The sequence below is a fragment of the Prinia subflava genome, chromosome Z, assembly GCF_021018805.1.
Source record: "Prinia subflava isolate CZ2003 ecotype Zambia chromosome Z, Cam_Psub_1.2, whole genome shotgun sequence".
Classification (NCBI taxonomy): Eukaryota; Metazoa; Chordata; class Aves; order Passeriformes; family Cisticolidae; genus Prinia; species Prinia subflava.
In genome coordinates, this window is record NC_086283.1 from 23,135,211 (window position 1) to 23,149,727 (window position 14,517).

The following is a 14,517-nucleotide window of genomic DNA, read 5'->3' on the forward strand; positions in this document are numbered from 1 at the left end:
GTTTCCAAGATGAGTGCTGCAGCAGGTCTGGTACCTCGAGTATGCACACTGCCTTATTCATACATCCCATATCCCAGATTCAATATATGACTAAGCCAGATGCATCTTTCTCCTCTGCTCAGATCCATCCTCTGATTTTACCTTGCAGATTCCCTTGTTTTGGCAGCTGTGCCTGAATTCCTCCCCCCAGACAGTCTATGAGCAGATCACTCCAGACTTGCTATCACTCCTACAATTTGCTATGCCAACAAAATTGCAAACAGGCTGCACAGCAAGTCTGGATCACCAAGCAGTAAATTCAGAATTAGAGGCACACGACAGCTGAGAGCCCAGGAAACCCTTTTGTTGACAACTACCAGTGTCTGTTGCTTTATGGAGTGCCACAGGTTAATTCCACGCTAACTTTTGTGTTCCGAGAAAAAGGTACAAGACAACACTTTATATTTCCACGTGCACAGCCAAAAGGCTTTGGACTCACCTGTCTCCCATGCGCAGTCAGAGTGGGAGTCAGCAGGAGGCTGAGGCACACAGCCATGGCTTCCTGCCCATCACTAAGCAGGGTAACAGGGACCCCATCCCAGCCCTGCTGCAAACAGCCAGCTGCTGCAATGTAACAAGCAACTCTGCTTTGCAGTCACCTGAGATAGCCTGGAAGGCTTTAAAGAGGTGTGTGATCATCTGGGTCAACTTTTGAAAATGTCATTGCAGCTAATGGGGGTCTAGGAAGAACAACATTAGAACTGCAGACAGAAAGCACTACCTACAGGTAGTGACTACGACAGGCACTATTACCTGCCTCTTACATTTATCCCAAACAAAAGCTGCAACATCCATTCTTCCATGGCAGTAAACCTGTTCTGAACTCGTACTGGCAGTGTAGGTTAAGGTGAGGTGGGTTTACGGTGGAGGTTTATTGCACTAGCACAGTTGGTTAGAGCATGGTGCTAATAATGCCAGGGTTGAGGGTTCAACCCCTGTATGGGCCATGCACCTAAGAACCAGGCTCTAAGACCCTTGGTTCCTTCCAACTCAGAATATTTTGTGATTCTGTGATCTCTCCTCCTGCTTACATGCACACTCGCTGAGAATACTAACTCTTGCTTAGAAGCAGTTGTGAACTTGCTGATAAACTGTGCTTTGTCAGTTTGCTGCAACAGAAGGTTCTAGAAAAATGATCTGTTTCTGTTTTGTCCAAAGCTTTCCCTTGAATTTTCTCAGTTTAAAGAGGAAATGGTGTTCACAGGACACAACTTTTGCACTGTAGGCTTCTCCAGAACATGCCCCCTGTGTTCCTCACAACCCCTGCTGAAGAGACCATACTACTAATGCTCCACTTGGCCCAAAAAAACATTACATTGGTGGAATTTTGGCAGCCTGCTGTTTATGGAATATTTGAAATCCAGCTCCTAGCCCTCTGCTGCCCTGCTCGGGGCCAGCACCCAAAGCCCAGTATGGGACCAGGCAGCAGAGCTGCAGGAAGGGCAATTTCCCTGTTCTGCTGCCCCGAAGCAAGGGAATATATTTAAACTCACTCTTGTGTCTCAGTGCAGGGCCAAAACATTTTTAATCTATTTTTTAATAAGTCAAGGGAGAAAAATAAAACAAAGACTTCTTTCTTCCTTCTTATTTCTCATGCCATAACTTCTAAAATTCCCTGCAACTGCTGGGTTTGGAAACCTCTGGTTTGCACTAGCAACTGAACCAGGCTTGAATCTGAGCAAAGATCATCCATATTCAGGAGTGTTCAACAGCCCTCCTGCCCCTCACCAGGCTTAATGAAGTGTAATGAAAGAAAAATAATGAGCTTTGTCCTCACTGCCAAAGGAAAAGGCAGGTGGAAATACGCAGGGGTTTGATATGAATTGAACATGATTAAGTATTGATAACCACTGTTCTAAAGAAAATGGTGCTGTTATACCTAAGGAGCCTGTGGCAGTCCCTTGTAATTAGAGCCACTTAGCTGCTTTAATTGCCTCTGAAAGCCACCCAGAGCAGATTGCTTTTATGCTCTTTCCATTTGAAAACCAGGCACAGAAATACGGAAGCACTAACCTGCATCCATTTGGGAAATGGGGATTCAGGAGGGGGAGCTGGACACATTTCATAGGGAAGGGCTTGGTACTTGACCCACAGGGCGATGGGACTGTGGGATGGGCGGGTATACACAGGATGTTATGGTGATATGTGTGGGCACAGCTGATGCTGGAAGATCGGTAGCCCACTGGTGAGCTACAGAACTCCAGTCCCACCACCCACTCCCAGTTTAGCCCCCAGCAAAGAGCACAAGGATGTGTCACAGCAAGGCTGACAGTGAGGCACAGCTTGTCATGGTCCTTGATGGGGTTGTCACAGTGGTATGCAGTGCCCTGAATTACTGTCTGCCCACTTACTCATCAAAAACAGTAACCCAGGTCCAAATTAACACGCTTTTTTCTGTATTCTTCATTGATTCACAAAACTGAAAATATTATCTTCCTCTCCTTCAAATGAATTACATTAACGGTTCACAGTTTCTTGGGAGACAGCTCCCAACTCGGTTCTGGCAATGGAGCAAGACTGGAATCTGGCCTAAGCTATTCTGCTAGGAAAGACCAAGGAACTGTTCTGGAGAGAAGAAAATGTCCCCTCTCTTCCTTGGGGAAGGAGAGTATTCCAAAAGGATCTTTCTAAATTATTACTTGTCTTCAGTCAGTTCAAAGGGTCCTTGGATCTCTCCTGGATTTTCTTTACAGAGGGCTGAGGAGAATATATGAAGAGGTCAGGACTCCAGCTTTCGCTCCTCAGCTTCTAGAAGTACAGTGCACAATTGAAATTATCCCCCAAAATTTTTGCTGTGGACAAGGATCCAACCCCTCCTCCAAGCACACAGCTCAAAATGTTTGTACATGGCTTTCAGAGACCGGAGTTCTTTTGAGACATGAGTTTGAATCCATCATCCAGGATGGATCTCCGATTGCGTCGTAACTTCCTTTGCCTCTCGAGACGGATGACTGCTCCCAGGAGGACACCAGCGGCCAGGAGCAGCAGGACTCCTACAACAGCCAGAGAGATGACGGTGGCCTCTATCTGCCCTTGAGTCACCTTAGATCCAAAAAGCATCACCTTCTGGGACTCATCTTCATCCTCAGGCAGCAACCCTGAGAGACAAACAGAAAGGTATTTTCAATGAGAAACAGAAATACTAGAACTGAAAGGTTGCAAAAAATGCAACAGAGGAGCATTAAGATAAATCTGATATAAAGTTGTGGAACCATCATCTCTGGAAATGTCCAAAAGATGTGTAGATATGGAGTTTAGAGACATGTTTCAGTGGCAGACATGACAGTGCTGAGTTAATGGTTGGACTTAATGATCTTAGAGGTCTTTTCCAACCTTAATGATTCAATGACTCAAAGGAGGCCCCAGTGCCATCCATCTGTTGGACCCTCATCCCTGAGCCCACACAGAGATTTGAGATGGATGGTTCCTTCTCTAACCTGCTCCACCCCAGAACCTGACAGTGTCTCACAGGTGTCCAGCCCAGTCAGCCACTGCTGTCCCCAGCCCAGAGATGAGAACATCCAGGTGTCCAGGGTGGGGCTGCTGCGAGCTGCCCCAGTCCACGCTCCCTGTGCTCATGGCTTCTGTCCTACACACCACTGAGTGCACTCACTCAGCCAGGCCCATGGAGAGTCACCAAGATCCTGAGCTTGCTTGTGCCTCCATATATAGGCAGCAGCCACCTCCTGAGAAAAGGGGCTGTCTGCTTAGGCAACAACTGTTGGCCAAGCTTCTGCCTGGTGAGCACACACAAGCTGATATCTACACGTGGTATAAAACCAAATTATTTAATATTGTCACTACTGCTCTCATATATTTCCTACTCCTCTTCTGGTTTGTCCATTTTGAGTGAGGAAAATTTTGGGGAGAAAATGACTGAATAACAGTGGGGAAAGACTGCTGAGTTTTAGGTAGGTAGCTGCATTTGTAGCTGGCCTGAACTGGCTCGCTAATCAGCTCAGCTGAATTTCCTCACAGCAGCTGAAAATGGAGTTATGAAGAAAGATGAAAAATCAGGGAAATAAACCACCAGTGTACACTACTCAAACTTCTACCACAGAAAATTTCAAAGGAAATTATCTACTACTCCCCTTCTTCCTGTGCTGCTCAGCCAAATGTCTTCTCACATCTGCTCTTTACAATGCCCAAAAAACTCCAGGCATGTGCTTGGGCCCTTTTCTCGAGGGAACATCAAAGCAGGAGGCAGATGTGCTTGTTTGCATGCTGACTCCATCCCTTTAGCTTGTAGAGATGATTGTGAAACTTCCCTAAATCACAGGGTCACTGACAGTTCAAAGAGGGAGGACAACCCATCCTAGGCACCCTCCTCCAAATCTCTGCCAGTACCTAAGCTCAAATTCTGAATCTGAATCCATACAGTGCAGGCACGACAAGGTGTGAGGTCACTAACCTTTTCCACCTAACACAGGCAAACTAGCCTAATCAGCCCAACTTCCTTATTTCTATCACCAGAGGACAGACTCTTGTTATCTACTGAAACAAGACCTTGCACTGAAGCACTGCCAGGCTGGCAGAGTAGAAGCTGTGGGTGCTCTGTGTGTTCCTCCCTTCCCTTACACAGATCCAAACCTTTGCTGCTTAGGAATCTGCCCTCTCCCCTTCCCACAAACAGGGTTTGACAGTGCTGTACACACCATACCTGGGGTGGCAGTCAAGTCTTCCAGCTCTGGCTCTGAAAGAAAACAAAAGGAGGGTGAGAAGGTGTTGGGCTGAGCAGGCAAAGCCCAGAACAAGGCATATCTGGCAAGGATCAGATCCAGAGGCAGCACAGTTTTCCAAGACTAGCAGGCTGTCCTTTGTCCTGTCCATGTTTTCCCTCTCTACATGAGAAAAGAGAATTTTTGTATCACCTGCTTCAGAGGCAGCCCCAGTTTCAGTGCACAACCCTTTCCAGCCTTCAAAAGGAAAAGGCTGAGGGAGAAACAGAGAAGACCCTGACACTGGGCAGGCACTGTTTTGGTAATACATCTAAAACCACATCATCATGTGGGCTCCATTGCAGCCAAACCCAGTACTGAGAGTCACTCATCTCTGAGCATCTTCCGGTTCCCAGTAATAGCAATTATTGGCTGAGAGCTGAACACAGCCATTCAGACACAGACTAAAAATCAAACTCAGAATAAGAACATAGGTAATGTAAACTCCAGAAATCAATTTGTTTATTAACTCCAGCTCCAGGTATTACCATATTTGAAAGGAACATCATAATTTAATAACACTTAAGTAACTATCTGCTCCATTAACTGGCTTTTTGTAGTATGTAAGAGAGTTGAGATACAAACACTCAGAATTTCACAGCAGTAGCAGGAACTGGTTCTACAGTGACAGTTACCTACCTCCTCTAGGCAGGACGGTGAAGAGGATCTCCATCCCAGCATGGATATGGTCAGACACGTGACAGTGAAGCAGCCACGTCCCAGGGTTCCCAACCACCATCTCCACCATTTCAAAGGTCCCAGGGAACAGATCCACAACATCTGCTCTGTAGCTTTTGCCATTCTGTCAGAAAAGGAGGTCATTACCTGCAGTGCTCAGTGCATCTTCTCAGGAACAAAATTCTGACAGTGTTGCTGGGGATCACTTCAGCTTTTATTGCTCAAAAAACCCCAAAGCTTTCAAAAGGCAGCTCCAGGGCTGCAGCTTGGAAAGCAAATGATTTGGTAGTGCCTAATCCTAACAAGGATTAAGCTGGATATGTTAGCACAACACAGAGGCTCAGGAAATCAGACAGGGATGTGTAAAACCACATCCTTTTCCTAGCTGGGTGAAGCTTCTGCAGAGTCATTAAAAAACATTCAAATACAAAGTCAAGTAAAAGTGCTGATATCAGTGGTCAGTATCTGCTTTACCATCAGCAGATACTCTTACCTTGTATATGAAGGTCTCAGCATGAAAATGGACTGTGTGGACATCAACCTCGTGACCCATTCCCAGCAAGTACCAGTTCACCCTCTCTCCCTGGTACATGGTAAGCCCAGGCAGGGTGGCATAGAGCCTGCCATTGATTGCTGTGCAGGGAATAACACAGAGGGGAAAAGGCTGTTAGAGAAATTGAATGAGGGCTGCACCTCCTCAGAGGAAAGCAGCAAATTAAAGAAAGCTCATACAGCACCCAGTGTATCATCAGTTAGTGTCACCAACAGGACACACCCCCCATCTCAGCTACTTATCCACTCTGCTCACAGCCAGGACAAGTGACTTGCACTCAAGGCCCCAAATAAATATCAGAAACTGTCTTTGCTGAAAACCTGCAGTCAGCCAGCAGAAGTGGTTGCTTCTAGAAGTCAAAATGCATAAAAATGGCATTTTCAGCCCAATGATGGAAAAATAGGCATATACCTACATACGCATAAATGTCTGAGCAATTTCCTTGATGAACATTGAAAATGCTTAAATCCTGACAGTGGGCAGCCCTGTGGTGCTGTGCCTCAGGCTGGCCACACACATCACATCCCAAACACTTGTAAGACCCCTGCATGGCAGGACTTTACCTCTCAAGCAGCATAACTAGAAGGAATCCTGCTGTGACTGCACATACAGGAAAAGGATCAAAACAATGAGTGAGCTGACTGCTATGGCACACACACAGAGACTTCCATGGCAGGATCTGAGGGCAGAGCACCAGGTTTTTACTCCCAGGTCTGCCCTGGGCATGCTGTGGAGCCTAAAACAAGTATCCAGCTTCAGCATACTGGTTCTGCTAGCTCTAATACTGGGTTAACAATTACACCTTCATGGACATGTATTTAGAGAGTCTTTATCTCACCCACACAAAACCAGTAATAATGACAGTACACAAAATGTTCAGTATTCTTATCCCCACAACTGTCAAGGGACCTTTTTTGCTGAGGATATCTTAGCTATAACATGGAGAGAAACTAACATAAATAACATGCTAATTTAAACTAATGTCTTCATCCTTCTATGGCAGAAGTACCCTAAAACAGCTAGAACAACTGAGCCACATCTTGCAGCCACATAGCTCAAAAAACTAATTTTATGTTCTAACATGCTCTGATGGTCCCCAAGACAAACGGAATTAAAACTGTCTGACAAGTTAATTTCATGCTTGATTTTATTTCCTTTTCTGAGTCACTCAGACACAGAGATTAACCTCTTTGGCCAGGATGTTGCTATTCCTCCTTACAGGGACAGCAACAATGGTCAGCCTTCTCTGCAGATCAAAGATTTGGGCTGTAGGTGTGCTGTATTATTGAGAAAAGACAGTTTAATTCTGACCCTAACTGTCCCACTGATAATGGAAAAGGATGAGGACATTCACCACAAGTCAGGCTCCCTACTTAGAGAGGCTGCAGAATCAACACCAACATTACCGTGCATTTTGTTGCTTTCCACAAATTTCTCATCCAGCAGGTCGATCTCATTGTGATTTCCCTTACTGAACCGTTCCACATTCTCCTCCAAGTACCAGGACTGATTTTCATCAAAAACCAGGAAGAGCAGAGCGAATTCCCTCTTTACATCCTTCCTGGTCCCACTGGACCGCAGGGCCCCTCTCCGGCAGACCTTCAGGGGCCCAATCAGCCCACTATACATATCCTAATCAGAAGGAAGGAGAGCTCTGAGACAAGGACCTTCTCACCCTCTTCTATGCACAGTTCTTTGCCTTTCAGGAATCATTTTCAATTCCTGCATCACCCCACTTAAAACAACCAGTGTTGCTGTACAAATATTCTTGTTGGAGAGCATCAGCCCCTGAAGCACAGGAACAGGAACTGTACGTGCTCTTATAAATGCAAATCCAAAAGTCATAAACATGGATGGTATCAAAGTCTTTTCCACTCGGTGACTGCAAAAACATCTGCAACTTGAGATAAAAAGGCCATTATTTCTGGGTTGATTGCCATGGTTTATTGCAGGATCCTCCAGGCTGTTGCCCTGTGAAATCAGTGCTGTGACATTTCTAGTAATGGTCAAACCTGCCTGCTTTATTTGTGAGGTTTATTTTGGACAATTTCTGCCTATTGCAGATTAGCCCTATGGCTCTCACCAGCAGAAACCATGACCAACTGGGAGATGTTCTAATAGCCTACAAATAACTGGAAGAAGATTGGTAGCAAGGAGGGACGGTGGAATTGTTTCATGAAGGTTTGCTAGGAAAAAATAAGGACAGACATCAGGAAAAATTCAGATGATTTCCTCTCCAAGGAGAACACTGGATATGTTACCAGGTGATTCTTCCACCTCTTGGCTGGGCCAATCTCTAAATTGTACCCAGCTCACATTGTTTTCTAAACAGGGTAAAAATTTGGTCTAATTAGGCTTTTCTGATTATAACTTTTATTTTACCTTTACTGGGTCCACTGCAGAATAGTAGATCCAAGGAACACAGGCTGAGTCATTTGGCCCTGGACCAGATCTCTCAGGAACTTCCCACCGGTATGTCACAATGTCACCTGAGGGACAGAACAGCACCATACAACAGGTGACACACCCACTCACTAAGCAGCAGCAGCAAAACCAAATGGAAAAAGAAAATCCTATCTCCAAAGCCCAAATTCAATTCTGTATTTGCCAGATATGGCATCTGCCTTCCCCAAACACAAAGCAGGGTGGAAGCTCCCCTCTCAGAGCAAGACAGAAACATCATATGATGTAAACACTGTCTGGTACCAGCACAATGCAAGTTTATCTGCTCCTTTTAAGACTGAACCTGGCCACACAAATGACTATGGAATGAATCATTCAGATGGAGCTTAAGATAATCTTTCTTCTCTTTGAAGTGAATTTATGATGCTGATTCAAATTGGGCTTTAAAATCACCCTTTTTCATATTAGCAGCCCATTTCACAAAGACAGGATCTGTCTGACAGCTTTGACAGTCTGGACGAGCTGGAGGGTGTAAGAGAAGGGAGTACAGGTGAATACCTCACCCCTGATAAGTAACAGCAGTGTTAATTAACCAATACAGCCTTGCCCCTGATGAGTAACAGCTATATCCAATAAGGATGAGTGAGATAAAAGAGGGGGTTAGCTGGTAAGGAGAGGATCATCATGAAGGAGGAACTTGGAGGAGCATGAAGGAGACAATCATGAAGCAAGATCCTGGGGAGAGAGAATCATGGCTGTGAGGTCAGTCTGGGTCTGCAGTTAGAGCCTGTTGTTGGGACCTGCAGTCACAGTCTAGCTAGGTAACGCCTGCTTTCAGAGTCTGCAAACTAACACCTGCAGTCATAGTTTAGCAGGAAATAACCAGTAGTCAGAGGCTGCAAGGGAAACCTACAGCAGGAGCTTGCTGCAGCCAGTCAGTGAATAGTTGGAGCTGAGTAAGCCATGAAGAGGAATAAACCAGGACTCCTTTTATGCTGTGTGTAACAAGAAGTCTGTGCCTCAGCTCATTTTTACCCTCTAATAAGAGGGCTGCTGCAACAGGAGGGGACCAAAAGTTAAATACACTGGCATCTGGATCATGAGACAAAGTGGCCATTTCAGTCAGATCCCAGCAAGCAATTGTGCTTTTCTCCTATTTCATACTATTTTCATACTATTGTGCTCATGCATCCCAAAGAAGCTCCCCTACCCCAGGACCAGCTGAGCTGTCCCCTGCCACCACCTTCTCCTTCCCACAGGGAGACCACACTTAGTGTGGGGGGGATAAAGCTGCACACAGAAGAATGTCCCACACATGTGCCAGATGGCTGCCATCCCCAAATGGTATCACTAAAATTGTGCTAGACCTGAACAAACAATTACTGTCCAGTTCCAGCACTCTACTGTAACAAAACCAGGACATCTGAGGCTGCTTGAGGAAACCAGTCTGACTCAGGGATGAAATCAGCTGCGTGAACCCACAAAGGAATGCAGCTGGAAACAGGGACCTACCAGGGTTTGCCACTTGGGGATGCCCAGGCTGCTGCTCCAGGACTCCATGTGCATGGATAGAGTAGGGTCGCGAGGCATTGTTCTTGAACACGATGTTGAGAATATCGCCCACTTCCGCCCACAGAAAAGGGCCTTGAGACAGGAAGAGTGTACTCTGAGACCAGCAAAACCCATCAGCACGTCTCCTGGGATATTCCCACCCCTCTCTCAACATCTTCTCCCCAGAAATACTACTTTACAATATTTATGATGTTCCCCTTCCTCTTCTCTACCTCCCAAAAAGAGAACTGGATATCAGTCCCAATCCAAGTCTCAGGAAACTGGACTGATTTGCACAGTGAGGACAATGAAGGTGGTCACACATCTTAACTGGGCCCAGCACAGCTAAGGCTTGATTTCTGAACACTGCTATGCTAAATGTCACACACTGATCACCCCTTGCTATTGGTTTCAAGAAATGTGGCAATATTCAACCGAGCCTGACAGTATTACAAATCAGAGCTACAGCCTATTTCGAGTGGCAGAAACTGCCTCAGCCAAGCTGCCCTGAACAGCCTTGGGTTCATAACACAGAGCTGTCTCCACAGACCTCCACTAGTCAGTGGAAAATGCTCCTCCACTTCCCAAAGCTCCATGCTTTTGCCCCAGAAGCATTTCTCACAGCTACAGATTTTCCCCTCTACTTCTCAGACCCCTCTGAAGTCAGTAGATGTTTCTATCCCATACTCAAGAGACATGTAGCTGTGAAACATGCTTTGCCTAAGCCATGAGAGAACACTGGTGCAAAGGCCAGTGGAAAAGCCCAGGCTTTCCTACAAGCTGTGCACAGGACTCTTCTAACTGCTGTCTCCAAGGTGGTAGATATGAGTCGGAGACAATCCCAGTTTCTCTGCACTTACATACACAGTAGACACCTAAATATCCAGTGAGCCTTCAGATTACACCTGTGAGTCAGTGCAGCTTTAGAGCCCCAGTCCCATTGCTGTGAGAGGAAGGTGAACCCTCTGCACACATCCTTACCCAATATCCCTAGGTGCTCATCACCACTTGTCCTGGCCTTGGGAGTTTGGAAAGTGCCATCAGTGTACTCTCTGTAAACTGCTTTCTTGTACCTGGAGCCCAGCAGTCCGTTCTCGTTGCTCAGAAACACGTCAGCATAGCTGAGAAATGCAGAATGAGTGCTGAAATAACCAAAACCTCATTGGGAACAAGCAACTAACTTGTGCTAGGGGGTTCATAAGCTGAAGGGCCTTCCCAAAGCCAGCCTGGGCTGCAAAGGAGAGCATAATGACATGGAGAGCTGCGCTCCCATCAGCAACACCACCAGCACATGCACCAGGTCACAGAGTGGCCAAGACACCCAACAGGCTCCACCAGGCTCTGCTGGGACACAGCCACAGGCCTCCCCAGAAGGTGGGCTCTACCTCTCTGCAGAGTGGTTGTGCCGTTCCCTCTCCCAGGTGCGGTCGGGTGCGTAGTCCCACACCAGCTCCTCCGCCGCGATGTAGAACATCCGCACTCCCGTGTAGCGACGGGCAGAGGCAGTGCCCGTCCTTCCACACTTGGAAACGTTGTACTGTTGCCTCATCCCAGACTGGTAGTGATTGCTCGTCTGGCAGTAGATCTCAAAAGTCCCTGAGGGAGGCAGGATGAACAAGGGAATCAGCTTCCCTGACCAGTGACAGTATGTGCTCAGTGTATCTCTGTGGTGCTTAGGAAACTTGGTTGCCACAGGCCAAGGTTAAAAGGAGTTATTGGAGAAAACAAGCATGAATGGCACAACGAAGTCTTACACATAAATCATCTCAAAGGAAGCTTTTTTACACAATAAGCACCTGTAACACAGCTCACCCTGTAAGAGTTCATACCACACTAGAGAATCTGCCACAGGAGCAAATACCACAATGGGAGACTCTTCCATCTGCCCAGTCAGCTGTACAGGCACTCACCACTGTTATCAGGCTGCATGAAAGCAGTGGCAAATGTGTGGGGGAACAGATTGGCCGAATCTCTCCGCATCCCATTCATCTGCATGGTGTTTCCCTGAAACACAGCTCCGTGTACATCCGCTTCGCTGCCCAAGCCCAGGAGGTGCCAGGACACTTTGTCTCCTTCACACACGTCGAGCCCAGGCAAGTTACCAAACATAAGTCCATTGATGGCTGGAAAGGAGAAAGCAATTAATTCTCTGCAGGCAGGTGTCAGCCAGGAGATTTTGAGCATACTGTCCTTATAGGACAGGCCTGCCAGTCAGAAGAAGGGCTGTTTGTAATTCACCCCTGAATACACTGAGAGGAGACTTCTCCAGACAGCTGTGCTGCTTGTCCACATCTCACCTGGTGCCACCAACCTGGCTTGATTTCAGACCAACACCACACAGCCCTTCCAGCCCCCAGCTCAGCCTTTAGATGAACATCAGCCTATGCTTTGCAGGTTCATCCCTGCTGTCACAGAGCAGCATCAAACCGTACCGTGCATCCTGTTGGATTCCTCAAAGCCATCATCCTTTTTCACAGATGTCTCTTCCATCCTCAAGTAGTACTTTATGTTGGCATTTAAATACCAGCTGAGGTTCTCATCAAACACGTTGAAGAGAAGATAAAATTCTTTGTCGATCCCTTTCTATAATTACAATGATGGCTGTTAACTTTTAAAACACGACAACTAACTATCCTTAGTGTTAAAGCTGTTTCGCTTAGCTCTTTAATTCCCCTTTATTTTAAACATGGCTCATTGAGGGACAGGACTCTGACTCTTTACTCATGTTGAACATTCCTCTTTTATTTCACAACAGGCACCACTATTTTCTATGGTATTTCGCATGCATAAAATGAACAAAACTCAGCCAAGGCCATGAAGTCAGTGCCCCCTTCCTCCCCCCATGCCTAGGGTGTCTGTCCAAACCAGACCCAAGACCAGAGCTCAGACACAAGGCAGGCTGATGACCACACCACATCCCTCTTGCCTCCTATCACAGGCCTGGATTGGGGATTTCTTAATTACCCTAAATCCTTGAGAGTGTTAGTTCTGCTAAGAAATGCCTGGTGTTTCCCCACTAAAAGAACACTGTGATGATGTCCAGATCTCCTCACTGGTGTCACTGTCCCCAGCAGCACATAGGCAGCCAGCCCGTTGAGAAGGTGAGCAATTCTCAGGCTGCAGCACACAGGTACAGCTGGGTGGCCATGCACCTTCCACAATTAAGCATTCATTAAAGGTTTGCTTGAGATTGTGGAGCCAGAATGACCACCCCAGGTGACTTTTCCCTGTCTTACATTTACAAAGGTCTATCTCTTGCTTACACCCTTCCAATACCTGCCCATGCTTATCATTATTACAGCTCCTTCACCTCAAAGGCTGTATGTATTCCCATTCCTCTTTCCTCAGCTGGTAGTACCTTGATTTCTTCCCTGGGTAGTACCTTGATTTCTTCTGCACGCCTAATTTAGTCACATGGCGCCCCCACTGAATGTGAGCTCCCCCAGGAAGGCTCTGGGGGGAGCAGTCCCCAGATCTGTCACTGCTTCCTGAGCCATGCTGCAGGATGGCAGTGACAGTCTGATTTGCCACCTGCTGTCTCTTACAATAAAGCTCTCCTCCTCTGTCTGGTACCTTCGCAGGAATATTAACTTAGTGTCTTCCCTAGATTTACTGCCAGGAACAGACTACTCCTAAGTGAAATTCCAAGAGGAAGTTCTGGCTGCCCTTCAGGTTTGACCTCTCTATCAAAAGCATAAGACTGTCATGGACTTTCACATGCTTTTATGTAGCCAGCTTTGTTTGAAAATTAATTTCGCTGGCAAAATAAATGAGGCTCACGCAAACCTCAAAGCACCGTATCACCCAAGCAGAAAACCTGTAATAAAAAAATGCCTTTTCAGTGTTTCTGGGACTGGAAGGACTATTCTATATGCCTCTCTGAAAGCAGCCTGCTACACAAGCCTCAGGACAAGAGTTACCTATAAGGTAACTGTTCCAAGGTACAGTTGTTCAGCCAAGTTTGTCTGTGAGTTAAAAGCAGAGCTCAGGAACTGTTTGGAGGGCAGCTCTTGAGAGCCCAGAACAGTACTGGACTTTCCCAGGCAAGACCTGGGCACAAGCTGTACCAGCATTAACTTGGCCATGAACAAGGCTGTGATTTGACTCTCCTGGACTTAACACTACTGCAACATTTGTTTTTAATAGGCTCCCTAATGTTTTGCTGATGCTTCCTTTCTCTATGTGAAGGCAAAAACCCGGTAGGAAGGGGACAGGAAAACCCCTTTACCTGCTTGTTGTTGTCATCCAAAGTGCCCGACTTACAGATGAGCAGAGGCCCCACTAAGCCTGAGCTGGAGTCTTTGATGGGATTGGCAGCCGAGCTGTACATCCAGGTGAGGCAGGGAGGGTCGCTGGACGTGGGCCCCACATGCCTCGGCACAGTCCAGCGGTACGTGAAGTTGTGCAGTGGCGCCACAGAAACCCCACTCTGGGACAGGCCTTTAAAACAGGGATTACGGGGTTATTTCCGAGTCCCTGCACAAACTCGGTTACACCTTCTCACCAGCTACTCTTATAGCAGGCTTTACTTCATTCGTGTCAACCAAATACCCAGCATCTCTGATAGGGGTGTAC

General features: G+C 46.7%; 1 protein-coding gene across 5 annotated transcripts in view; it reads right to left on the reverse strand.

Moving 5' to 3' along the window:
• HEPH (hephaestin) overlaps positions 1–14,517 on the reverse strand; it is a 25,189-nt gene continuing 10,672 nt past the window's right edge. For 2 of the 5 annotated variants that reach the window (XM_063421414.1, XM_063421415.1), the window contains exons 10-21: positions 14,171–14,382; positions 12,375–12,525; positions 11,853–12,065; positions 11,328–11,538; positions 10,924–11,063; positions 9,904–10,035; positions 8,371–8,477; positions 7,395–7,620; positions 5,929–6,068; positions 5,397–5,559; positions 4,700–4,732; positions 1–3,137 (exon numbers count right to left, since the gene is read on the reverse strand). In XM_063421414.1, coding sequence (XP_063277484.1) covers positions 2,893–3,137; positions 4,700–4,732; positions 5,397–5,559; positions 5,929–6,068; positions 7,395–7,620; positions 8,371–8,477; positions 9,904–10,035; positions 10,924–11,063; positions 11,328–11,538; positions 11,853–12,065; positions 12,375–12,525; positions 14,171–14,382 — 1,973 coding nt within the window. In that variant the 3' untranslated portion in view covers positions 1–2,892. The remainder of the gene's footprint in view (positions 3,138–4,699; positions 4,733–5,396; positions 5,560–5,928; positions 6,069–7,394; positions 7,621–8,370; positions 8,478–9,903; positions 10,036–10,923; positions 11,064–11,327; positions 11,539–11,852; positions 12,066–12,374; positions 12,526–14,170; positions 14,383–14,517) is intronic. The other 3 variants (XM_063421413.1, XM_063421416.1, XM_063421417.1) reach the window with 3 other exon arrangements.